The sequence below is a fragment of the Hemiscyllium ocellatum genome, chromosome 21 (genome assembly GCF_020745735.1).
Source record: "Hemiscyllium ocellatum isolate sHemOce1 chromosome 21, sHemOce1.pat.X.cur, whole genome shotgun sequence".
Lineage (NCBI taxonomy): Eukaryota > Metazoa > Chordata > Chondrichthyes > Orectolobiformes > Hemiscylliidae > Hemiscyllium > Hemiscyllium ocellatum.
Genome location: NC_083421.1, coordinates 59,316,944 through 59,343,453, shown reverse-complemented (window position 1 = coordinate 59,343,453; position 26,510 = coordinate 59,316,944). Strand labels below are relative to the sequence as shown.

The following is a 26,510-nucleotide window of genomic DNA, read 5'->3' as shown; positions in this document are numbered from 1 at the left end:
GGATGTTCAGGCTAGGTGAGTTAACCATGGAAAATGCAGGGTTATAGGGATAGATTAGGGGATTAGGTTTCAGATGGGATGCTCTTTTGGATGGTCAGTGTGGACTTAATGGGCCGAATGGCCTGCTTTGACACTGTAGAAATTCTCTGACTCTAATATTCAGTTATACATTTATTTTAATTTTAATAAAAGCTCAAATATTCTCAACCATGCAGAACACTGCAATAGAATCATTTCACCGTTCCCTTGTAGGACTTGACAGCGACAAGACTCTCGAGTGATTTTAATGAGAAGTTTCTGTTATCAAATAATTCACTCTGCTGAGCAACACAAAGCAAATACAGTACAAAAGTTCTCGGCATATCATGACCTGCTTACAAATGCATCATTAAGAAATTATTGTTGATGTGAAAGACAATTATTTTGTACAAGTCAACACCGTCACTTCTTTTCAAGTTACTTCAACAAATGGTATCCCCTCAGAGATAAACTCAAAGGTAAAACTGAGACTTAATGAGTTACCAAATAGTCCAATTGTGCAGAAAGCAGAAGAGAAACAAAAACATAATCCATATGATTGTGAAATTAAAATAGAAATTGCAAGAAATACACAATACGCAGTCTGAAATCCAAAGGCATGGTAGTCACACTGTCAGAACTTGAATGATTCAACAGTTTACACTGATAACCTTTAATGCAATACAACCATCCAAAATCACCTCACAGGATGTTATCAAACACATTTTAACACCAAACTATGCAAGAACTCATACTAAATGTCAGGTAGACTAGGTGGATACACAAGAGGGACAAGGACAGACAGTGAGGCAGAAGGGACATTGCAGGCTTTAGGGTATAGGTTATGGAAGGCACAATTGCTGCATTGAAAAGCCAAGATACAAAGCAGGCCCGATTGAGAGGACCATAGAACTTTGACAGCACTGGATATAGGGAGCATCAACACCACAGAGATTGGAGAACAAGGCTAAGAATCTTCAAATCAGGACACTGATGATCTACAGCCAATGTAGATCAGCCAGCACAGTGAAACACAGTACTTGTTCTACATCAGGACATGGGCTATAGGACATTAAATTATCTTCAATTAAATAAAATGGTGCAAGGTGGGAGGAAGGCCAAATGAGTACTGGAATAATCAAATCTAGAAATAACAAAGCCAGCAAAGGTGGATTTAACAACAGCTGAGCTGAGGCAGAGATTATGGTAAGTAATGTCATAGGGGCAACATAGAGGAAAACGGCTAGTTTTGGTGAAGGTCGAAACACCGGAGGGGCATCAGCTCAACCAACTGAGAACCCAATTGTACAATTCTACTGTTTGGATTAGTTTTTTTTTTCTTTCATCCATTCTACTTCATAATAATGATCACAGATAATTATTGATTTTCAGATCTCAGCAATGCACATGGGGGACCTTCTGGTTGTCAATAAATGGTAGGTTGTAATTGGAGTTGGTTGGTGTCAAACATCCCCTTTTTGGTGGAGAAAGTGAGGTCTGCAGATGCTGGAGATCAGAGCTGAAAATGTGTTGCTGAAAACGCGCAGCAGGTCAGATAGCATCCAGGGAACAGGAGATTTGACGTTTCGGGCAAAAGCATTCCTGAAGAAGGGCTTATGCCCGAAACGTTGAATCTCCTGTTCCCTGGATGCTGCCTGACCTGCTGCGCTTTTTCAGCAACACATTTTCAGCATTCTCTTTTTGGTGTTGAATCTAAAGGCCTCTGTTATAACCAGTGGTAGAGAACAGACACTATAGGATCTTTACAAGAAGGAGCACTTATCTTACATAACAATGTTATGTAAGGCATGGTGATTCAGCACTACTCCCTCACAGCACTAGGTCCTGGGTTTGATTCCAACCTCAGGTGACTGTATGTGTTGAGTTTGCACATTCTTCCAATGTCTGCGTGGGTTTCCTCCAGGTCCTTGGGTTTCCTCCCACAGTCCAAAGATGTGCAAGTTACTTAGATTGGCCATGGCAAATTGCCCATCATGTCCAGGGATGTGCAGGTGAGGTGGAGAAGCCATGGCCACAGTATGGGTGTGATACCCTTCGAAGGACCACTGTGGACCCGATGGACCAAATAGCTTCCTTCCACACTGTGGAGATTTGCTGATTCCATAAATGTATGGCTTATTGCATGACAGCAATAGGTACAATTATTACGGACTACAGAGATATAATTACAACCATCAGGAGCTAGGTATATCACGTCTGTGCGTAAGCCAACAGTACCTCCACCCATAGACAGGGAGACATCATCAGATTGAGTGGAATTAATGCAACTTGAACATGGACTCTGTCAGAGCCATTACATGATGGGTCATTGACAGCAATTGAATAAATGTTATTTACTATCAACTGTTAATGATAAATTACTGATAAGCACACAACCCATAACATTGGGTGCACTTAAATTCGCTGAAGGTCAAGCATTTGTGGTTGATAAATATTCCAACTTCTGAAATGTTTAAGCAAGTACAGTTGACACCATGGCCCAGTGCCTTACGATCGGTATCAGAGCCTTGAAAACATTCCTCAGTCCCTCCCTGCACTCTTCCATTTCATTTGAGAAATCATTTTTAAAAATCATTTTAACAAAGCTATCATGTCACACCTCCATTTTAGATCTTTCCTGTCATCCAACTTCATCTGAAGCACTTAGCCAAAGCATTATATAATCGCAAGTAATTATAGCATTTAAAATAGAACAGCATTCACAGCATTCATTTGAACGATCAATACCCCTCTTTCAAATGCCGAAGAGACTCAGGTCTCAGCACTGTGATCAAACAGATAAGTTAATGGTGAATCATTTAACATACAGGTCGTGAAAGAAACTGAGCATTTTGTTTAATGAAGGGTCTGTAGGTTAGTTTGATCTTAGAATAGGATAAAAGGTCGACACAACATCGAGGGCAAAAGGGCCTTCACTGTGCTGTACTGTTCTATGTTCTACAATCAATGATACCACACTGAAGCTAATTGCAGGAAAGAACTCAATTGTTCCTTGTCACCAACAACTCTCAAGTGTCTGCATGATGGCAGATTTCCAGTGATCTGGTAACTGATTCATGAGGGTGCAATTATTCATATAAACTCAAAAGATTGAGACTAAACACTGGAAAATCTCTGGGCAATATCGACTCTGATATCATTCATCCTCTGGGTTTAGCCCTGAAGAGAGAATGGCTGGAAGAATCAAGCTTTGTCTTGGAACAATCCTGTGATAAATCAAAAGTCCTTCTAAAACCTGCTGAATTCAAACAAGACAAGACAATATCACCTCTGATTCAATAATTTCAACAAAACCGACTGCATCTCTCCCCCAGTTGTAATGAATAAAGCTGAAAAGACGAATATTAATTTGACAGTAATACATCACATACATAACAATTGGAGATTAATTTCTGATTTCATATACAAATGGGCAGATCACACAACTCACAAATGCTCTTCTCATTTCTCCAGAGATTCACCACAGCTCCAAAGACAACACACCTTCCAAACCCACAAACACTTCTGCCTCAAAGGCAGCAGATACACGGCCTGCATGATCCCTCTCCAATTCATTTACCATTTGGACTTGGTGTTTTGGACTAGGCTGGACCACTCAAAACATTCTTAAGCAGGCAGCCCCTGAGCATAACTTTGCAACTTGCTTCGGTAAGTGTATAGTGAGCATTACCTGGCATAAGTTAACCAGGTTGACTACTAGATTTTAAAACAGACAAAAATTTATTCACAAAATTACACAATGAAATACAAAGAACAGAATAGAGAACCCTTACAGAACTCAGTCTATCCAAACCAGACTTAATTATGCTGTTTCAAATATACACAACAGTCCCAATGAGCAAACCCCCTTTAAATCCCAGTATAAATGGAACACATGCTTACAGGTCGAAGTTGAAGGGCAAAAAGAGGGAGAGAGTTTTCACACAGCTTGCCGTTGAATTCCTCACCAGTTCAAACTGAACTAAACTGCTAAGCTCAGCTAGAGAGCTGACCACTCCCCTTTCATTATACAGGTCACTTCTAAAACATGACCACGTTGGCCTGAAGTCTCATCTGTTTACATACAAACAAAAGGCCTCTCAAAATCCTTTTCATCTCTGTACCAAACCAGACTGATCAGAGCTGGATCAGAGCTTGGCCTGGTTTATTACCCCTCTGAAAAAAAAATCAAGGACACCATATCCTTGAGACAAGGAACAGCTTTTAGAAAAAGGAGCACTAGTTTTATGACACTTGGAAGGACATCAGCGTCACTGGGTCAAGATCATAAAACTTCCTCCCTAAGTATATTGTGGGCCTACTTACAGCACGTCTACACAGCAGTTCAAGGAGGCAGCTAACCACCTCCTTCCCAAGAGGCAACTGGGGACAGGCATTAAACATTGGCTCAGTTAGCGACACCCACATCTTATGAGTGAATTAAAATAAAGTTCAAAAACTCAACCAAAGAGCCAGCACAGGCACAATGGGTCATATGGTCTATTTTTATGCTGAGTAATTCCACAATTCTACAATATTTTATAAGAAAACATACAACAGACTGCACAGTAGTGTTCCTTTAATAGATAGAACTCATCTGACCTTGACCACAAAAGGATGCTTTTGAAATTGCTGCTATTTAATGCTTAACTACTGTCAAGTGATTGAATTTAATGAAAAGCTGTCTACTCTACATTCTGTAACTGGTATTGCTTTGTAACAGCTGGCTGAATATGTAGTATGCAGCTGATCTGATGAAGGTTTGGTCTATAGCTGTCAAGTATCTAAATAGACACAAGCAGTTTATCATCCTGCTCTCCTCACCAGTGTTTAAACAAAACCTAGATCAATAATGAGGAATAATAAACCTATGACCTTTAGAAACAGCCAGCTAAATAATAAACCTAGAGTAACCGACAGAACATCTTTTGCAAAAACTACAAAAGTGATTCACAAGCAGACCGGAATCAAACTGTATAATGGAAACTTCTGGCTGATGCATCGTCAGTTCTACCCTTTTCCATTCAATTTCTTCACTAAATTATCCTGATGATTGTACGGCATTCCCGATGGTTAAACAAATCAGGAGATCCTTCTGCACAGCATTAATGTTAGAAGAAATTAAAACGATGTACAGCTCTTGTTGCACCATGTTAAATTGTGCTCTGTTTCTGGTCAATGACTACAGTAACAGCATTGATCAAGTCATTGAGCAAAGCTTACACAATTAGACCCGCTTGTTTTATTTCAATTTGATATGCATTCAGTTTCTCCATCTGGCTGGAATAAACACTAGATTCCTATACTCCAGTTCAATGATCAACTAGAGGGTGTGACATGGTGCACACCACTCATGTTTTTTTTTGACTGCACTTGTTAGAACAGATGGAGGAAATTGGAGCTCTCAGCTCTGGAACAAGAAAGAACAAGGTCTATTACCATTACAGCATGATGTGTAAATTGCCATGTGCTGTAGCACAGAATGCCCCAAGAGGTGGTTTAGAAACTTAAAACTCTAAAGTTCTGGAAGTACACAACAGATCTATACTGTACCTGAAGGCAGGTTAGCATTTTAGTCTTGTGTATTATTTACCTGTTCCATGATGATTCACACAGACGTTGTGCACAGTTGCAGCATCAACATGATATACGTGCATTTTGGGACTTGACTTTCTATGCTCGATTGGGAAAAAGGGTGACCCAACACATTTCAATGACTAACTAGGCCTTGAAATCAAACTGCACATGAATCAACCATTAACAGGATGCAAGTTAACTTTTAAAACATTTTGATCGATGTTGAAATCAAGATTACCTTATCCTTCTGTTCTCTTGAGATATCCAGGTGCCTTTGGCAGCAAGCAATTGCTTCATCAAAGCTTCCAAGTACCTTCAGTGTATTTCCAAGGTTGCCACTGGCTTTTGCTTCACCAATCCGATCCCCAATGGTCCTTTTGAAAAGAGAGAGATTAATTCTGGATAGCTTTGTGATGGGACTTAAATATATGTAGTGAATTGTTACATGTAACAAACCATGTGCAAACACCGACCAACCAGAGATCCAACATTCTGAGATTAGATGCTCTGAAATGGAATACACTATATTCCTCAAACCTTCCCATAAATTTGTGTGCAGAGATCAATAAGACTGACACATTGAGTTTTTTTTTTGCAAAATGGTCTATTTACAGGGTATAAAAATATTCAGTCACGAAAAGGTGATTTCAATTCAGTATTCACAGCAGGACAGAAGTCACAAACATCGAGACAGCATCACAGAATTGGAATTGGAGAAAGCCATCTCACCCACTGAACCTTAAGCATCAATTCAGCGAGCTGTCCTCCCTGTTCTTTCACTGCACCACTGCAATCTGTCTTCTGCTATGGGAACGATATTATTAAATTGGGAAGAGTGCAGAAAAGATTTACAAGGATGTTACTGGGACTAGGTGGTTGGAGTTATAAAGGAGAGGCTGATTGGGCTGGACATGTTTTTCTCTGGGGCGTCAGAGGCTGAGGGATGACCTTATAGAGGTTCTCAAATCATGAGGGACACAGATAAGGTGAACAGTTCAAGTTTTTTTCATGTAGTAGGGGAGTCGAAAGCTAGAGGGCATAGGTTTAAGGTGAGAGGGGAGACATTTAAAATAGACCTGGGGGGCAACTTTTTAAACACAGAAGGTGTTGCATACATGGAACAAACTGACAGAGGAAGGTACAGTTACAATATCTGAAAGACTTTTGGATAGATACATGGATACTGAAGGTTTAAAGGGACACAGGCCAAATGCAGCCAAAAGGGACTAGTTTAGTTTGGAAAACCTAGTCAGTATGGACAAGTTGGACACAAGAGTCTGTTTTTGTGCTGCATGTTTCTCTGACCCTGTTTCTCCATTCTCCAATTCCCCTTTGAAGATTTTCATTGACCATGTTTCCACCACCAAGTCGATGAAGCAATACGTTTCAAATCCCAATCACATTGAGCAAAGTTTTTTTTTCCCCTTCTATCCAGTCTAGTTCTTTGGTCAATCACCTAAAATCTCTACTCTTCAGGCTGTGGAACTGTTCCTCTTTATTTAATCTTTCAAAACTCTGCGGTTGTTTTTTTTTCAAAGATTACATTGTCAAATCTCCTTTTAGCCAACTCTGCTCTCAGAAAATCAGTCCCAGATCACCAAGGTCTAGAAATTAGTGGTGCTGGAAAAGCACAGCAGGTCAGGCAGCATCCGAGGAGTAGGAAAATCCACGTTTCGGGCAAAAGCCCTTCACCAGGTCAGATCATCAGCCTATCTTGACATCTGTATTTCAGGAAGTTTGGAACAATTCTAGTAGATCTCTTCTGTGCCCTCTCTAAAATCTCTCATGTCCACCCTAAAGTTTTGCAACATAGAAATGGACAAATTCCAACAGAGGCTGAGTTCATATTGGTCTCTTAGAACTTCTAGGCTTTAAAACTTGATATCTCAATTTATAAAGTTATTCTCAAGAGCAACTATGGATGGATCATAAATTCTGGCTCACCAACAAAACTCTCATGTCAACAAATTCAAAAAAGGACCCATTTTATTTTATTAACTGTTCAAAAGATGGCAGTTCAATTTAACATAGGTCTGTGCACAAATATTCCGACATTTCTCTCTTTTGCACCCACTTTAAGTCATTTAGCTTACACTGGATCTGCACAAAAGGGTATAGGCAAGCTAGAGAAATGGGTTTGTTTTATTCATTCACAGGTTCATAGGATGTGTACATCACTAGTTAGGCCAGAACTCTCCCTAATTGCCCAGAGGACAGTTAAGAATCAACTACATTGCAGTGGGTCTGAAGTCACGTGTAGTCCATACCAAGTGAGGATAGCAGATTTCCTTCCCTAAAAAGGGCACTCATGAATCAGATGGGCTTTTCCAACATTCAGCAACAGGCTCACAGTTGTCATTAGACTCTTAATTTCAGATTTTTATTGAATGAAGTTTCTACTATCTACCAAGATCATGGTTGGATTTTGAAACTGGATCCCAGGACATGACTGGGTATCTGGATTAACAGGCCAGTGATAATTTCATGAGACCATCACCTCCCAACAAAGTGAACGGGTGTCAGATGAAATGCGATGCAAGATTGCCAGTTCAAGTTCCAATTCTGTTACCCCCTGTCCTTCTCGGCAGTAGTGGTTACAGTTTGAGAGGTGCTATTGCAGGAACCTTAATGAGTTGTTGCAGCACACTTTGTAGGTGGCACACACGATGAACAGTATGCATGAGAAGTAGAGTTAGTTTGCGGACATTCTACCAATAGGCTGTTTTGTCCTGGATGGCATCAATCTTCTCAGGTTGGATCTACACCTGTCTAGGCAAATAGGAAAATTCCATCACACTACTGACCTATGCTTTGCAGACTGTGGACAGAATTTAGGGAGTTAAGACAGGAGTTACTCACTGCAGAGATCACAGTCTCTGATTTACTTTTGTATTTGCAGTATTTATGTGGCTGACCCATTTCAGTTTCTGGTGAATGGTAGCCCCTAGTAAGTCAATAAGAGGGAATTCATCAACCATAATGCCTTTGAACGTCAAGAGGCAATAGTTTGAATCTCTCTTGTTAGAGATGGTCATTATCTGGCTGTTATGTGGCATGCTTTGAAATCATACTTAGTCAAAGACTGCCTTGATGTCAAAGCAATATCCACTTCGTTGGAGGAGTTCAACTCTTCTATCCATTTTTGGTCGAAGCCTACAATGAGTTCAGGAACTAGGAATCCGTGAACAGGTTATTCCTTGCTAAGTGTTACTTGATCAACATCCCTGCCATCACTTTGGTGTTCATCAAGATTTGACTGATGGGTCAGTCTGCTCACCACTACCTTGCCTCTGTCCACTTGGATAGATACATGCACATTCAAACCTCAAGGGATTTCTCTGCTGAGATGCTTGCTGGATAAAAGACCCCTCATGCAGGGGATCGATTAGCTCAGTTGGCTGGATTTTGGTTTGAAATACTGACTGATGCCAACTGTGTAGTTTCAATTCCTGCATTGGCTGAGATTACTGTGAAGGACTCTGCTTCTCAATCTCTCCCCTCATCTGAGATGTAGTGACCCTTAGGTTAAACTATCACCAGCCATCTCTCTCTATTGATAGAGCAGCCCCATGTTAAGGTTATGCTAACTTTATTTCCACATGTGCATTTTACCATACAAGTTATTTGGAGATCTCGTTCAGTGCCTCTTCCTTTGGGCATGATCATATTTCACCGTACTAGCTAAACTCAACGGCCAACAGATTATGTGCCCTTCAAACTCAGGTACATCTACAGGTTGCTCTGCTATAACATGCATTTCATTGACACAAATTCACTATAACAAATTGACAAACTGGGGACACTGTTCCTAAACTGCAAAGTTTTAAAGCGTGTATTAGTTATAACGTGATCCCAACCCCATTAGTTTAAAATTGTGCTGCTATGACACAATTTTCTTACAACAGGGGATTGCACCAGAATGGAACTACTGTGTTATAGCAGAACTGACTGTATATCAATACATCACATATTCCCAACAGCAGAAAATGCAAAACAGATTTTGCATTGTTCTTTTACCAAACCTTCGCAGAAAATGCTAGAGGCTTTCACAAACCAGCTCAAGGAAACAAGAGGGGGTATAAAATAGATACATGAAGAGATAACCAGGGTGTCTGATCTTAAGCCGTGCATCTTAACCCTTAATTTCAGGGGGACATGGCAGTTTTGTAAAATACATCTCCACGAGTCAAGCTGCAAATCATTTTCTTTTTTGGGTTTTGAACTTTATCTTGCACTGAACTTACCTGGCTAGTGTTAGGTCATGCTTGTGGTATTCCAGAGCTTTGGAATACTCCTTCAGGTAAAAGTAGGCATTGCCCAGTTGACTGTAGATGGCGCTCAAAGTCTTTAGGTCCTCTGTCCCAACCTGCACGGCTGCTTCAAAGAATGCCACTCCAGCCTTGAAATCGCCAGCTTTGCACAGTCGTTCCCCTTCGAGGGCAAGCTCAAGGCACGATGCCTCCATTCTATTCAGGATTTCAAAAAAAAAGACATGTATTTTACAAAATAATCTTCACACATCGTTACTTTTCTATTAGTTGCGAAAACTGCTGGATCCCTCTCCACTGCAACTGCCCACAGCTCAACCACTGTTTTCATAACTTTGGTGACCCCAAGATAAACAACTTCCACTTGGAAGGTCACTTACCTTTACTCATCCCCACCCTACTCATCTAATGTGGAGACCATCACCCATACCTTCATTTCCTCCAAGTTCATCTCCAAGTTGAGCTGATGACTTCAAGTTCACCCCGTACCTCCCAATTTTTTTTTATTACTCCACATACATGAACTCATCCAAAACTTTGCCGTGTGCCTGTTAACTCACACTACTATCATACAGCAACAAGAACTTGCAATTATGCAGTACCTTTAACCTAGCATAAGCCTAGGACTACAATCCAGCAAAAGTGGCATGAACACATAAGAAAATGGCAGGTTGGATGTCCAAATTCTTGGTCAAAGGTGTAGGCATTAAGGAAGAGGGAGATGAAGATGTTTCAGATTTCAGGAGTTATCCTAAGGAATTGTACAGATGTACTTGAACCTTCACATTAATTAAGGTAATTTGAGCCTACAGGGCGTAGGTTTAAGGTGACGAGGAAAGATGTAAAAGGGACTTGAGGGACAACTTTTTCACATAAAGGGTAGTGTTTGTATGGAGTGAGATGCCAGAGGAAGTGGTGGAGGCTGGTACAATTACAACATTTAAAAGGCATCTGGATGGATCTATAAATAGGAATGGTTAAGAGGGATATGGTCCAAATGCTGGCAAATGTGACTAGATTAATTTAGGATTCTGGTTGACAAGACGAGTTGGACTGAAGGGTTGTTTCCGCACTGTACATCCCTATGACTATTTTGGCTGCTTCCATTAGCAACCTTATTTCACAGTTTTATTTAGACAGACAGTAAACCATCATTGGGGGCACCATACTTGAACTTAGAACCATTTAACTGAAGGGTTAATGGAGCCTAAAAATAGGGTACAGGGTGGGCTGGGGATGTGTGGACTGTGGACAGGCTGTCTGAATAGAAAATACAGTTGGGATTTTCACTGCTGACCAATGACCAGAAGCAAACCCAAGTATCTCAGTGTAAGTTGAAGATAGATAGAATTACAGCTGTTGGGATACCTTAATTCATTAGAATGGGTAACTGTCAAATCACTGCCTGGGTTCAAAAATAAAGGATGGTTATCAGGTGCACGCACCAGTGCGTAGATGGTTCCCACAGGATTTTAACTCTCAGAGTCCCAAAGAAATGAACAAAGCAAAGTTGTGGCAAAAGCAATGCTCATGTTAAGGTATATAGTATACAATTGTTTGAAGAACTCGATACTCTAAAGAAATTTTTCATCTGGACACAATTAAAAGCCACTTTGCCTAAAATGGCAACTTAAATTGCACCTCAAAGGTAAAAAGACGACACAAAAGCAGAAGAATACCATAAAGCAAAGGATGGTACATTGATTCGTAGAGATGTGCAGCATGGAAACAGGCCCTTCGGTCCAACACGTCCATGATAAGCAGATATCCCAACCTAATCGAGTCCCACCTGCCAGCACCTGACCCATATCCCTCCAAACCCTTCCTATTCATATACCCATCCAGATGCCTCTTAAATGTTGCAATTGTACTTGCCTCTATCATTTCTTCTGGCAGCTCATTCCATACACGTACCACCTCTGTGCGATAAAGTTGCCCCTTTTACATCTTTCTCCTCTCACCTGAAACTATGCCCTCTAGTTCTGGACTCCCCCACCTCAGGGAAAAGACTTTGTCTATTTATTCTATCTATGCCCCTCATGATTTTACAAACCTCTACAAGGTCACCTCCCAGCATCTGACACTCCAAGGAAAACAGCCCCAGCCTACTCAACCTCTCCCTTTAGTTCAAATCCTCCAACTCTGGCAACATCCTTGTAAATCTTTCCTGAACTCTTTCAAGTTTCTCTTTCTGATAGGAAAGAGACCAGAATTGCATGCAATATTCTAACAGTGGCCTAACCAATGTCCTGTACAGCCGCAACATGACCTCCCAATTCCTGTACTCAATACTCTGACCAATAAAGGAAAGCATACCAAATGCCTTCTTCATTAGCCTATCTACCTGCAACTCCATTTTCAAGGAGCTATGAACCTGCACTCCAAGGTCTCTTTTTCAGCAATACTCCCTAGGACATCACCACTAAGTGTATAAGCCCTGCTAAGATTTGCTTTCCCAAAATGCAGCACCTCACATTTATATAAATTAAACTCCACCCACCACTCCTCAGCCCATTAGCCCATCTGATCAAGATCCTGTTGTAATCTGAGGTAACCTTCTTCACTGTCCACTACATCTCCAATTTTGGTGTCATCTGCAAACTTACTAACTGTACCTCTTATGCTCGCATCCAAATCATTTACATAAATGACAAAAAGTAGAGGACCCAGCACCGATCCTTGTGGCACTCCAGTCTGAAAAACAATCCTCCACCACCATCCTCTGTCTACTACCTTTGAGCTAGTTCTGTATCCAAATGGCTAGTTCTCCCCGTATTCCACGAGATCCAACCTTGCTAACCAGTCTCCCATGGAGAACCTTGTCGAATGCCCTACTGAAGTCGATATAGATCACATCTACTGCGTTGCCCTCATCAATCCTCTTTGTTACTTCTTCAAAAAGCTCAATCAAGTTTGTGAGACATGATTTGAGGAGAAAGTGAGGTCTGCAGATGCTGGAGATCCGAGCTGAAAATGTGTTGCTGGAAAAGCGCAGCAGGTCAGGCAGCATCAAAGGAACAGGAGATTCGACGTTTCGGGCATAAGCCCTTCTTCAGGAAACTGAAGAAGGGCCTATGCCCAAAACGTCGAATTTCCTGTTCCTTAGATGCTGCCTGACCTGCTGCGCTTTTCCAGCAACACATTTTCAGCTGTGAGACATGATTTCCCATGCACAAAGCCATGTTGACTATCCCTAATCAGTCCTTGCCTTTCAGGATTCCCTCCAACAACTTGCCCACCACCTACGTCACTGGTCCATAGTTCCCTGGCTTGCCCTTACCACCCTTCTTAAACAGTGGCCCCATGTTACTCAATCTCCAGTCTTCTGACACCTCACCTGTGACTATCGATGATGTAACTATCTTAGCCATGGGCCCAGCAATCACTTCCCTAACTTCCCACAGAGTTCTGGGGTACACCTGATAAGGTCCTGGGGATTTATCTAATTTTATGCATTTCAAGACATGTAGCACTTTCTCTTCTGTAATATGGACATTTTTCAAGATGTCACCATCTACTTTCCTTCATTCTATACCTTCCATGTCCTTTTCCACAGTAAACATTGATGCAAAATACTCGTTTAATATCTCTCCCATCTCCTGCGACTCCACACAAAGGTCACCTTGTTAATCTCTGAGGGGCCCTATTATCTCCCTAGTTACCCTTTTATCCTTAATGTACAAAGGACAAAAACCATTTGTTTTCTCCTTAACCCTATTTTCCAAAGCTATCTCATGTCCCCTTTTTTGCCCTTCTGATGTCCCTCTTAAAAACACTCCTACTGCCTTTATACTCTTCTAAGGATTCACTCAATCTATCCTGTCTATATCTGACATATGCTTCCTTCTTTTTCTTAACCAAACCCTCAGTTTCTTTAGTCATCCAGCATTCCCTATACCTACCAGCCTTCCCTTTCACCCTGATAGGAATAAACCTTCTCTGGATTCTTGTTATCTCATTTCTGAAAGCTTCCCATTTTCCAGCCGTCCCTTTCCCTGCGAACATCTGCTTTGAAAGTTCATGCCTAATATTGTCAAAATTGGCCTTTCTCCAATTTAGAACTTCAACTTTTAGATCTGGTCTATCCTTTCCCATCACTATTTTAAATCTAATAGAATTATGGTCACTGGCCCCAAAGTGCTCCCCCACTGACACCTCAGTCACCTTCCCTGCCTTATTTCCCTAGAGTAGATGAGGTTTTGCACCTTTCCTAGTAGGTACATCCACATATTGAATCAGAAAATGTTCTTGTACATACTTAACAAATTCCTCTCCATCTAAACCCTGAACACTATGGCAATCCCAGTCAATGTTTGGAAAGTTAAAATCCCCTATCATAACCACCCTATTAATCTTACAGATAGCTGAGATCTCCTTACAAATCTGTTTCTCAGTTTCCCTCCGACTATTAAGGGGTCTATAATACAATCCCAATAAGGTGATCACCCCTTTCTTATTTCTCAGTTCAACCCAAGTAACTTCCCTGGATGTATTTCTGAGAATATCCACCCTCAGTTCAGCTATAATGCTATTCCTTATCAAAAACTCTACTTCCCCTCCTCTCCTGCCTCCCTTTCTGTCCTTCCTGTAGCATTTGTATCCTGGAACATTAAGCTGCCAGTCTTGTCCATCCCTGAGCCATGTTTCTGTAATTGCTATGATATCCCAGTCCCATGTTCCTAACCAGACCCTGAGTTCATTCGCCTTCCCTGTTTGGCCTCTTGCATTGAAGTAAATGCAGTTTAATTTATCAGTCCTACCTTTTTTTCTGCTTTGTCCCTGCCTGCCCTGTTTGACTCACTCCTTTTATCAACTGTACCAGTCTCAGATTGACCTCTTTCCTCACTATCTCCCTGGGTCCCACATCCCACCTTACTAGTTTAAAATCCCCTGAGCAGTTCTTGCAAATCTCCCTGCCAGTATATTCGTCCCCTTCCAATTCAAGTGCAATCTGTCCGTCGTGTATAGGTCGCTTCTACCCCAAAAGAGATTCCAATGATCCAAAAACGTGAATCCTTCTCCCATACACTAGCTCCTCAGCCATGCATTCATCTGCTCTATCCTCCTATTCCTACCTCACTAGCTCACAGCACCAGGACTAATCCAGATATTACTAGTCTTAAGGATCTCCTTTTTAAATTCCTGCCTACCGTCTGTAATCTCCCTTCAGAATCTCCCTTCAGAATCTCAACCTTTTCCCTCCCTATGTCGTTGGTTCCGATGTGTACAATGACCTCCTGCTGGTCCCTCTTCCCCTTGAGAACATTCTGCACCATCTCTGAGACATCCTTGATCCTTGCACCAGGGAGGCAAGACACTATTCCAATTTTCGCTGCTGGCCACAGAAAGATTTCTCTGTGACTCAGACCAGACAGTCCCCTAACACAACTGATCTCTTGCAATCCAATGTACCCCTTATTACATTACAGCCAGTCTCGATACCAGAAACTTGGCTGTTCTTGCTACATTGCCCTTAGAATCCATCACCCACTACATTTTTCAAAACAGCATATGTGTTTGAAATGGGGATAGCCACAGAAGATTTCTGTAGTACCTAAACACCACTCTTACCTTTCCTGGAGTTAACCATCTATGTGAGTGTATCTGCAACTTTTCCTGTAACTGCCATCCATCACATCTCCTTGCTCTTGTAAATTCCTCATTGCCTCTGTCTCTCCAACTGTTCCATTTGATCTGATAGATTCACAACCAACGGCATTTATTGCAAATATAATCCTCAGTAACCAGTCAATGCTCCCGAAACTCCCATATCTGACAAGAAGCGCATATCACTCTACTGAAGGCCATTTTTGCTTCTTTCAGAAAATAGCACTATCTTATTCCTTTACAAAACACTGCTCCAGGCTAACTTAATACTTATATCTCTTTATTAAACTTATGCCATATCTCAATAAAAACATATAATCAAGAAAGAACACACTCTATTCACTACCGCAGACTTACTGTAAGGCAACACTTAAAAATACTCACTTATCTGTTTCTGTGCTGTGACCTGTCCTAAATAGGTTCCTCCAAGATTAGTTGTAAATTTCACTGTTTGTTAATTTTCCCAGGCGCACTTCGATGTCGATACTTAAATTCAAACAGCAAATGCAGTAACTGTGCAGGTTCACTGCTGTGTCAGTTAGCAGTGTAGGTTTCTCTCTCTCTCCCGCTCCCTCTCTCCTGCACTGACCTCACCATGTGCTGCCTTTATCCCTTTTAAAAGTGCTTTTGTTTTGACTTTTTTTCCCTCCAAAGTTCCAAAACAATGCAACAGCATATCAAACAGTGACTGCTGCTCCTGGAGTTTGAAGAAATCACCTCTAACACCTGAAATACCTCAAAAAAGGAGCAGCCTGTTACAGCCAGACATTCTTCCCATCTTTATCATGAAACACAAAAAGGCGACCAAATGTTTGGTCAAAGCTGTCATATGTTTTGGACATTGTCATAAAATTCTCCACCATAAATATAAAGAAAACCTTAATAAATCAAGTTAGATCTGTTAATTTGCTTTCACAGAAATTTTTATGTCTAACTGATTGGCCAGTGTCTCATTATGCATGATGTTATGCTCGCCTACATTCAATACTGTCCAAGTCTTATTTCCATTATCTGACAGTTACACGGAAAACCTTCCATGGGCTAATATATTTTATGAAAATAAAGATGCATTGCCACATTGGTCACCTGCCCACTAAATGAGGTGAGCTTTGTCACATCCACGTGGAACATACTAAATTGCACTGATATTTCCATTTGTGTCAGAAGGTTTAGAAAGCATGCAATTGAGTCAGAATCAAGAAATTTGCATCACTCATTTCAATTAACACTTATAATCATTTCACATGCTGGGATACGATAAGCTCACCTGCCAACAAGCAAGCTTTGAAGGACATTGGAGCTAGACTCCGGAATATATACTGGATATATCTCAATTGCTGGTTTTGAACACAAGAGAAGAGAGAAGATAAAATTGATTTGTGGACAATAACTGGAAGACTCCCTCTCACTCGACATCGGAACACACTGCCTGGTTAAAAAGCAAATTGATAAAACCATCATTTATCAAGACCTCAAAGGCATTTATAGATTCCATGCTAAGGTTATGAGTCTGTAAGTATTTCAAAGCTACAACAGTGGTCTCTTGAATTCAAATGACTTTTTAAACTATATAAGCCGTATTCTCCTTGCTTTTACTGGAAACTCTCCCCTTTAAAATTATTGCCTGTGTTTAGTGTCACATTTCCATTTTCCTTTCAATTGAGGCTAGACAGTAATAAAATTCCCCTTCCTTATCCTCAAGGAAACCACGGTAATTGGCTACTCCATTTTCAAGAGAATTATATTATAATTGAAGTTGTACACTGAAATGAAATTTAAAAAGCTGTCACTGAGTGAGAGGGAGTTGAAACGTGGCAGCCGATTTCTCTTCCTTACCAGACTACAAAAACAGTTTCAGTATGTATTGACAATGCAAGGCAAATTAATCCCAAAACAAGTGGCAGTGTAGCGAAGACATTAAATATTGACTTTCATTTTAGCTCTCATGCCAGCATAAAGCACAGAGAAAAATGAATTGAATTTGACTTGCGCTCAGTTTATCTGCTTATTATATAAAATTTTCAGACAACTTATGATTATATCTGGTTTATCACTAGTTCTAGGTATGAAACATGTTTATTTAAAACACTTTTAAAATAGCTCAGCAATGACAGGATTTCTAGACATGTTCTCAACCTAGGTCCACACAGTACATTGTCCTTCAATAATGTTGTCAGTTTCCTCATCTCTTGCTGGACTTTGAGCAATCAAGTACAACAAACACAGATTAGTGAACAGATGAATATAGTTCAGACACAGATCAATTAAACTATTAAATTGTTGATGATGGTTAATAGATGAACACAAATACCATGGGTGATTTGGTGATGGGAAATGAAGTCGGTTGTCTGTAAGACCACTTCTGGATACAAGAAGAAAGATGAAAGTATTAAACATTCCAGGGATATTCGTACCCTCCTTTACAGCAATTACAAGGACACTTCAGAGTTAGTGAACTGGTCTGATTCTAATTAGTATGTTATCATCAACTCCTGGTGCCAGTCATGAGTCACTGGATAAGACTCTTACCTCAGAGTCACAGATTTTGAATTTAAACCCCACTCCAGATACTCAAGTACAAGTGTCGAGACCAACATTCACATTTCACTACAGAGGGGTGCTACATTGGTGGAGGTACCATCTGTCAAGTGAGATGCTAAACAGAATGCAACCTAAAATGCCCCATGGCACTATTTTATACAAATTCATGGGGGTGGGGCGTTCTTCTGTGTCCTGGTTAATAGTTGTTCCTCAATTGACGTCAGGTTATCTGGTCATTGTTAGATTGCTGTTTCTAAGAGTTTGCCATGCATAAACTGGCTGCTGCATTTCGACAAATTAATGACTTCAGAACATTACAGCCAATGAAGGGATTTCTGAAAAGTGCTGTCTGACACCCAGAGGTCATGAAAAACCCAGCAACTGAACAACACCACTCATCTCTGCACCATGACTTTCTTCTCCAAAGCAGCATGTCAAAACCCAGCAGCTGAACGAACAGACTGCAAATGTGTGCGCCTTGGGAAGTCTGCACATTTTGAAGACTCGAGCTGTGCAAATTTATTTTCAGCTTCTGCCGATATTTTTGCAGGTCCACTATATATGCAGCCCTAATCTGTGGGATGGCTGGACATCTTAAATCAAGACAAACTTTTGCATGAGCAAATAAAAACATTGAAAGTGAATACCGTAGTGCCAGCACTTTACATATTAGCAGGGAAACGTAAATTGTCAACCTGCCTGGAATAAGGTAGATCTGTCACAAGCATTCCCCTTTTCTTCCCAATTCCTTGAAGAAAAAAGTGCATTTATACAACACTGCATGATGTTCCAATGTACCACACAAGTAACAAATCATTTTTACCTGTGGCGATTACTCTGGAGGGAATGGTACACTGCACACACTAAGAACCTGCATACAGCAGTGTGGAGAAGACCAATTACAAACAGCAACAGAATTTGATGGTCATTAACAAAAGAACCCAAGGCAGCATGGTGCGACAAATGTTCTCATTTAAAAAAACCCAGCAATTACATTAGATCAGAAATGCACTACCCAAGTACAGGTTGGAGGCAGACTGAATTGTTGCTTCCTAAAAGAATTGGGTAATTGCCCAGATTTTAAAAATTGCAGGGCTACAGCTGAGCCATCTATGCAATGTGACATCACACACACATGGCAGGCTGAATGGCCTCCAACTACAACCACTCAATGATCATACACAAGACGACAATTTGCTATTCAAGTACATGCTATGTATGACCTAACTGCATCTATCAGCTTTGATACTATAAGTCTTAACAGCCTGACCAAAGAAAATTTTCATTTCAGCTTTGAATCTCACCCCGCCCAAATCACCACCTGAAACACAACAGTGTTTTGCATCTTTGGGATATGGGGGACTGACAGAAAAAGATTTCTGGAATCCCACTACCTCTTGTTGTGAAGGGGCTATTGCTGGGCATCAATCCTTAAACAGCCAAGCTCTCATGCTAAGGTTAAATCTCCTGGTTCTGAAGGGCACAACAAACTAATTTCATACAGTCAGGACTAAGTGGTAAATCTAAAACAAACAACTGCAGATGCTGGAGATCTGAAACAAACAAAAACATAAATTGCTGGAGAAAGTCAGCAGGTCTGACAGAATTCGTGGAGAAAAACCCAGAGTTAACATTGAGTTCTATGACCCTTCTTGTGCTCCCCACCCCTATCTGAATGTGGAATATATGGCTGACATTAAAGGTTTTGCTGAAACTGCCACTTGCTCAAGAAACAACATACACCTGATGATTCAAACTTGCTCCTTGCGCAAGAATGAAAACTCAATTTAAAAGTGCAAGCGACAGCAATATTTGAATTTAGTGTTACTGAGAAAAACAAAGAACTTAAATGACCCAATTCCAAATTAGGAGCTAAATACTGAAGGGGAAGAAACAAAAAGAAAGATAGTTTTGAGCCAAATTAAAAATGATTTTTAAAAGCCAAGAAAATGAAAAACAGGTTCAAAAATGATTTTCAAAATGTATTTCAAAACAAGTTTGCATAAGAGAACAGGGGAGTGAAAATAAAAATAGAAATTGTTGGAAAAGCTCAGCGGGTCTGGCAGCAAATGTGGAGAGAAATCAGAGTGAACGTTTCAGGTTGAATGACCCTCCCTCAGAACTGAGGGGAATGAGAATAACGAGTGAACAAACAAAACTCCATTGAATGCCAGAGTTGGACGCGGTTTGGAGTGTGTGTGTGTGTGTGTGTGTGTGTGTGTGTGTGTGTGTGTGTGTGTGTGGAAGAGACGCAAGGTGATGCTGCAATTCAAGGCAGAGATCATGTTTAATGTTGTAGAAATAGCTGAGACTTGTGAAAAATGAAAACCTCACTGTTCTGGATAGTATATTCAATCTTGTTTACTGCATGCAAAATTATTTCTCTTTCAAAACGGATATCTGAAGCTGTTCCGAGTGAAACAAGTATACAAAGTGGTGTAAGTACTCACAGCCCATCTAAATGCACAGTCGTTACACACAGGCCCGGTGGTGTGTTTGTGCACTTTAAGCTGCTCTTTGTAGATACCACTGGCTGAAAACCTCTCAAAATAAAACCCAGAGGCTTCCAACGTCATGCAAACACACCACATAACCATCATGAGTTTCCATAGCAACCATCCAGATGCGGTGCTACTTACCAAATATTTCATATACCTGTAAATCCATTGGAGTTTGCTTTACACAATTCCAAAAAATCATCAAGATGTCAAGTTTCACAGCAATACCCTAGGCTGCCCAATAATTAAACACAAAAGTCAGACAACATTCATTTTATGCCATCTGAATCACATTAAATGGAGAGACTGGAACAATGCTTCCTTTTCAATCTGTGCTGTTGCTGGGGCTGAAACAGCAGTGAAACAAACCATGCCCACTGCAATGTTAAAATAAACCAACATTTGCAACCACAGTTTTTACTCACCCTATATTTTTAAATACAGAATGCCAGAATGGGAGTGTGCACAAGGGGGAAAACTGTCCTACAACCCTGGTCTGAAATACTCTGGGGCAGAGTAACTACAATTTAATACAACTGAAGATGCCACATCTTTAACTATTCACGTTGTGCTTTCTCTCTCCTGCAACTACACTTTTAACTCTTAAAGTCGTCACCTCATTTGAATGTTGGAATGTTTTTTTTAAAAACAAAATGCACTGAATTTCAACTATGTATTTTTATTCTGATTTTACTTAGATTGCAGCAATGACTGAAACAAAATGCAAACATTAGAAAATCCAACACAATAATGTTGAGAAAAATAATAGTTTAGACATTCATCACCACGGACAATGAACAGTGGTCGTGACGCAGGTTAGGATATTTGCACAACAAATATCAGCTTGATGGATGCCTCACACTTTTGCCCGAGCCACATTCATTCATTATTGATCAGTCACTCACCTAGAAACATGCATCATCTTCAGACGCAAGAGAAGCTCAACTCCAAGGAAATACAAAAGAGATGACAGTGAAGAGGTCATCATTGTTAAATCCTGGTCATCTCTCATCAGTATAAGAGTAAGGAAGGCTTAATGGCATTACAGCCATCAAGGGTTAAACAACTAATGTTCAGGAGATTAGCAGAACTATTGAGCAATTATTCTTTTGCAGAGTTTATCGGGAAGACGGAGGTAAACATGACATTACATGAAGTAGTATATAATCAGATCCATACAAATTAAAAAGCAAATGTATTAAATTAATTTATCACACAATTATCAGGATAAAACCACTGGTCTGGATGTTTTAAAATGTTAAGCATATGCATGTTTCTTGTCCAAAAAAGTAAGAGGGAGATGATGGCCATTACCTAGATGATCTAGCCCAACATGGTAGATGCTGGAATTTGAATTCGATTTTCAACAATCTGAAACTAGGAGTCTAATGATGACCATGAAACCTTCATCGATTATCAAGAAAATCCCATTCCATTCAGCAATCCCTGCCAGTATCCCACTATTCACTGTCTGCCATTCAAAAAAAAATCCACTTATTCCTATTTTTTGTTTGTCTGCTAAACAGTTTTCTAATCATCTCAACACATTACCTCCAGTCCCTGCACTTCAACTTTACATACTAATATTTTACACAGCACTTTGTCAAAAGCCTTCTGAAAATCCAAATGAAATCACATCCACAGGGTCTCCCTCATCAGTACAGTCCTCAAAGAATTCCAGTAGACCTATCAAGCACAATTTCCATTTCATAAATCTATGCCAACTCTGTTCGATCCTGCCCCTATTTTTCAAATGCTCTGCTATTAAACCTTTGAAAATAGACTCTAGCATTTTCACTGAGTTTCCATATCAGTACTGCTACATGTCTGAGCCAAACACACTCTCCAAAAGGAGAAAAAAATGGGCATTTGAGATCAGCTTGAATCTCAAACTACAATAAAGTTGTAAAAATAACAAGTAGTAATACACTTAACAGTTCCAATTCCTGTGTGAGCAAAGAAAATTAGAAATCTTGGTACCACTAAAATACTACTCTGGGAAATTGGGCAATGCACAGACTATGGCAATTTTGAGAACTGGAGACATTGGTAATATTACTGTTGAAAATGATCAAATTTAGCACCACCTTTTAGCCAAAAATTATAAATGGTGCTGTCCAGAGTGGTGGCACACTTACTTTGAGTTGGAAATTTATTCAAGACCCATTTTCAAGACTATGATACAGAAATCTGGGCTGCAATCCAGCCAAAACAGAAGGGAATACTGCACTGTTAAAGATATCATCAGTGGGACATAACAGGAGCGCTTCACCAGAGGCTTATTGATGATGTTACCTAGTATGGTGATGAAATGTCTGAAAACGAACCTTCCAGCTCAGTGAGCTAACTTACATCCAGAACCTCAACCTGAGCTACAAATCTTCACCAAATATCATCTTTCAAAAGGGACACTAAACCGAGGGCTTGACGATCATCTCAGATGGATGTGGAACCTTCTTTGGTAATATTTTGAACCACCATTATGGAGGAGAAACAAATTACCTGTTCACATTCTTTTTTGCTCTTAGTGCAAGCTTGTTGGGTGAAAGTTGGCTACCCACATTTCAAATCAGGACTAAACTTAAAGAAAGGTTTTTGTTTTGGGCTGGAAAATGCTTTGGGACATCCCAAATTTGTTAAAGATTCAACGTTTAATTGCACATCTGTCCCCTACATCAGGACCCAAAGATGTGTTTTACTGGGAAACATTACATATTATTTGAAAAATGTGCTGCTTAAATGATTTTGCATTAAAAAAATTGTTTATAAAAGGGATGGAAAGAGAAGCCTGAGAACTACAGACCTACGAGTCTGACTTCGGCAGTAGCTTGAGTTATTGGAGGGAATTTTGAAAGATGGGATTTATGTGTATTTGGGGAGACAAGGAATGATTAGGGACAGTCAGCATGGTTTCGTGCAAGGTAAATCATGTCTCACAACCCTGATTTAGTTTGTTGAGGTAGTGACCAAAAAGATTGATGAGGCAGTGTGGTAGATGTTTTTTATTTGGACTTTAGTGAAGTCTTTGGCAAGTTCCCGCATGGTAAACTTGTTAGTAAAATTAGATCTTCTGAGCTTGCTAATTGATAAAAAATTGGTTCAATGATAGGAGACAGAGGGTGGTGGTGGTCAAGACCTGTTATCAGTGGTGTCTCACAGGGACCAGTGCTGGGACTGCTTTTATTTGTCATTTATATAATTGATTTCAATGAGAATATAAAAGACACAATTGATAAATTTGTGGATGACACCAAACTTGGTGGTTTCGTGAACAGTGAAAGTTATCTAAGATTACAAAGAGATCTTGATTGATTGGGTCAATGAGCTGAGGAGTGGCAAGTGGAGTTTAATTTGAATAAATGCAAGATATTGCATTTTGACAAAACAAAGGCCAGGACTTAGACAATTAAATGTGGCTAGTGCACACAACAGAGAGACAAGGGTTTCAAGTACATAATTCTTTGAAATTTGCATATCATGTAGAGAGACATTTGGCATCTTGCCTTCATTACTCAGACCTTTGAGTACAGGAGTTGGAATATCATGTTGAGGTTGTACAGGATTTTGGTGAGTTTGTGGTGCTAGAAAAGCACAGCAGGTCAGGCAGCATCCAAGGAGCAGGAGAATCCTGATAATGGGCTTATGCCCAAAATGTTGATTCTCCTGCTCCTCGGATGCTGCCTGACCTGTTGTGATTTTCTAGCATCACACTCTCGACTCTGATCTCCAGCATCCGCAGTCGTCACTTTCTCCAGGATGTTAGTGAGGCCTCTGCTGGAGTACTGTGTGCACTCCCATTAGCCTGCTGTCGGAAGGTTAATATCAAGCTGATGAGATTCCAGTAAAGACATACCAGGATGTTGCTAGGAATGAAAGGTTTGAGCTATAGGGGGAGGCTGGAACTTTTTCCACTGGTCCATAGAAGGCTTCTGAAATCTGAGGGATTATAGATAAGGTGAATGACAGGTGTCTTTTCCCTGGGGTTGGAGATTTCAAGACTAGGAGCATATTTTTAAGGTGAGTGGAGAAATATTTAAAAAGAACATGAGAGGCAACTTTTTGTTTACACAGAGTGGTTCGAGTGTGGAATGAACTTCCAGAGGAAGTGATGGATGTGCATAGTTACAATGTTTAAAAGACACTTGGATATGTAGCAGCAGAGATGCATTGTTACAGTTGTACAGGGCTTTGGTAAGGCCACGCCTAGAATAGTGTGTTCAGTTTTGGTCTCCTTTTCTGAGGAAGGACGCTTTTGCTCTTGAGGGAGTGCAGCGAAGGTTCACCAGGCTGATTCCGGGGATGGCGGGAATGACATACGAGGAGAGATTGAGGAGGTTAGGATTGTTTTCACTGGAGTTCAGATGAATGGTGGGTGGTGGTGGTGGTGGTGGTGGTGGGGGGGGGGGGGGGGGGGGTGGGGAAGAGGTGGTAAAGAGAGATCGCAGAGACTTATAATATTCCAACAGGACTAGACAGGGTAGATGCAGGCTGGATGTTCCCAGTGGTGGGTGCATTCAGAACCAGAGGTCACAGTCTGAGGATTCAGGGCGGACCATTTAGGAGGGAGTTGATGAGACATTTCTTCATCCAAAGTGCAGTGAGCCTGTGGGATTCATTACCACAGGAGGTAGTTGATGCTCTTTTTCCACTGGTCCATAGTAGGGTGAGGGTGACCTTATACAGGCTTCTGAAATCTGAGGGATTATAGATAAGGTGAATGGCAGGTGTCTTTTCCCTGGGGTTGGAGATTTCAAGACTAGGGGGCATATTTTTAAGTGGAATGTATTCAAGAGGTGGCTAGATATAGCACATGGGGCAAATGGGATGAAAGGTTCTGGAGAGAATGTAGGATTAGGTTATTGAGTTGGATGATCAGCCATGATTGTGATGAATGGTGAAGCAGGCTTGAAGGGACGAATGGTCTCCTCTTGTACCTATCTTCTCTGTTTCTATGAGTACATGAATAAGAAAGATTTGGAGTGATATGGGCTAAGTGCAGGCACATGGGACAAGTCTAGTTTGGGATTATGGTTGGCATGGACTGGTTCAACCAAAGGGTCTCTTTCTGTGATGTATGATTCTCTGACTCTTATGACATGATAGTATTCTGAGCCCAGGGTTGGAAAATCATGAATATAAAAGTTATTTGATTGGTTTGCTTCTTTTTAGTAACTTATCATTCACTCATTAACAACATAGACATTGTTGGCTGGACCGGGATTTATTGTCCATCCCTAATTGCCCAGCAGGCAGTTAAGAGTCAACCACATTGCTATCCGTCTGGAGTCACACACAGGCCACACTAAATAAGGACCTCAGATTTCTTTTCCAAAAGGGCTTTAGTGAATCCAATGGCTTTTTTCTGACAAATCAAAAATGGTCATCATTAGACTCCGAATTCCAGATTTTTATTGAACTCAAATTCCACCACCTGCCATGGTGGGATTAAAACCCGGATCCCAGATTGAAAATGAGTTATTACCACCACTAGTCGCTAGCCTCACCAAAGGCTGTCTACTGACTAGCCAGAGGGGTTACTCATTTCGCAAAACAGTCTCAGTTAAATTTCCAGTCTCCATTCTTGGTTTGGAGTATACCGTTCTTCTCGTTTCGTGTCATAGGGCAACTTGTCCTGTAAAGATCTCATGATAAAAGCACACACAGAACTCCAGGCTCGAGAAGGAAGTAATTAGTAACTGGACAGAGGCCAAAAACACAACTTTTGAAGATTATAGCATCACATGATCAAAAAATATTTTCGCTATAAAAATATGGAAGTGTGCACTTTAGTTCCAAAGAGTTAATTATAGCCCTAAAACTATTTTCAACATTTAAGAGTGTTGCCTTACATGTCAGAAGAAGTTGGAAAGTTTTATTGCACAACTGCTTCAAGACCCTGTCGGAAATGCACTAAGAACAACATCGAATGTGAATGAATGAAAGTTGGCTGCAAACAAATTGCAATGACAAAAAAAAGTTGCTCAATTGCACAAAGTTAAAG

The 26,510-nt window shown here is 40.5% G+C and overlaps 1 protein-coding gene across 1 annotated transcript in view; it reads right to left on the bottom strand.

Annotated features, from left to right (window-relative positions):
- Positions 1–26,510, bottom strand: part of gpsm1b (G protein signaling modulator 1b) — a 257,312-nt gene that overhangs the window by 161,072 nt on the left and 69,730 nt on the right. Inside the window, exons 3-4 of the mRNA XM_060841548.1 lie at positions 9,840–10,061; positions 5,834–5,969 (exon numbers count right to left, since the gene is read on the bottom strand). Of these exons, the coding sequence (XP_060697531.1) occupies positions 5,834–5,969; positions 9,840–10,061 (358 nt within the window). The remainder of the gene's footprint in view (positions 1–5,833; positions 5,970–9,839; positions 10,062–26,510) is intronic.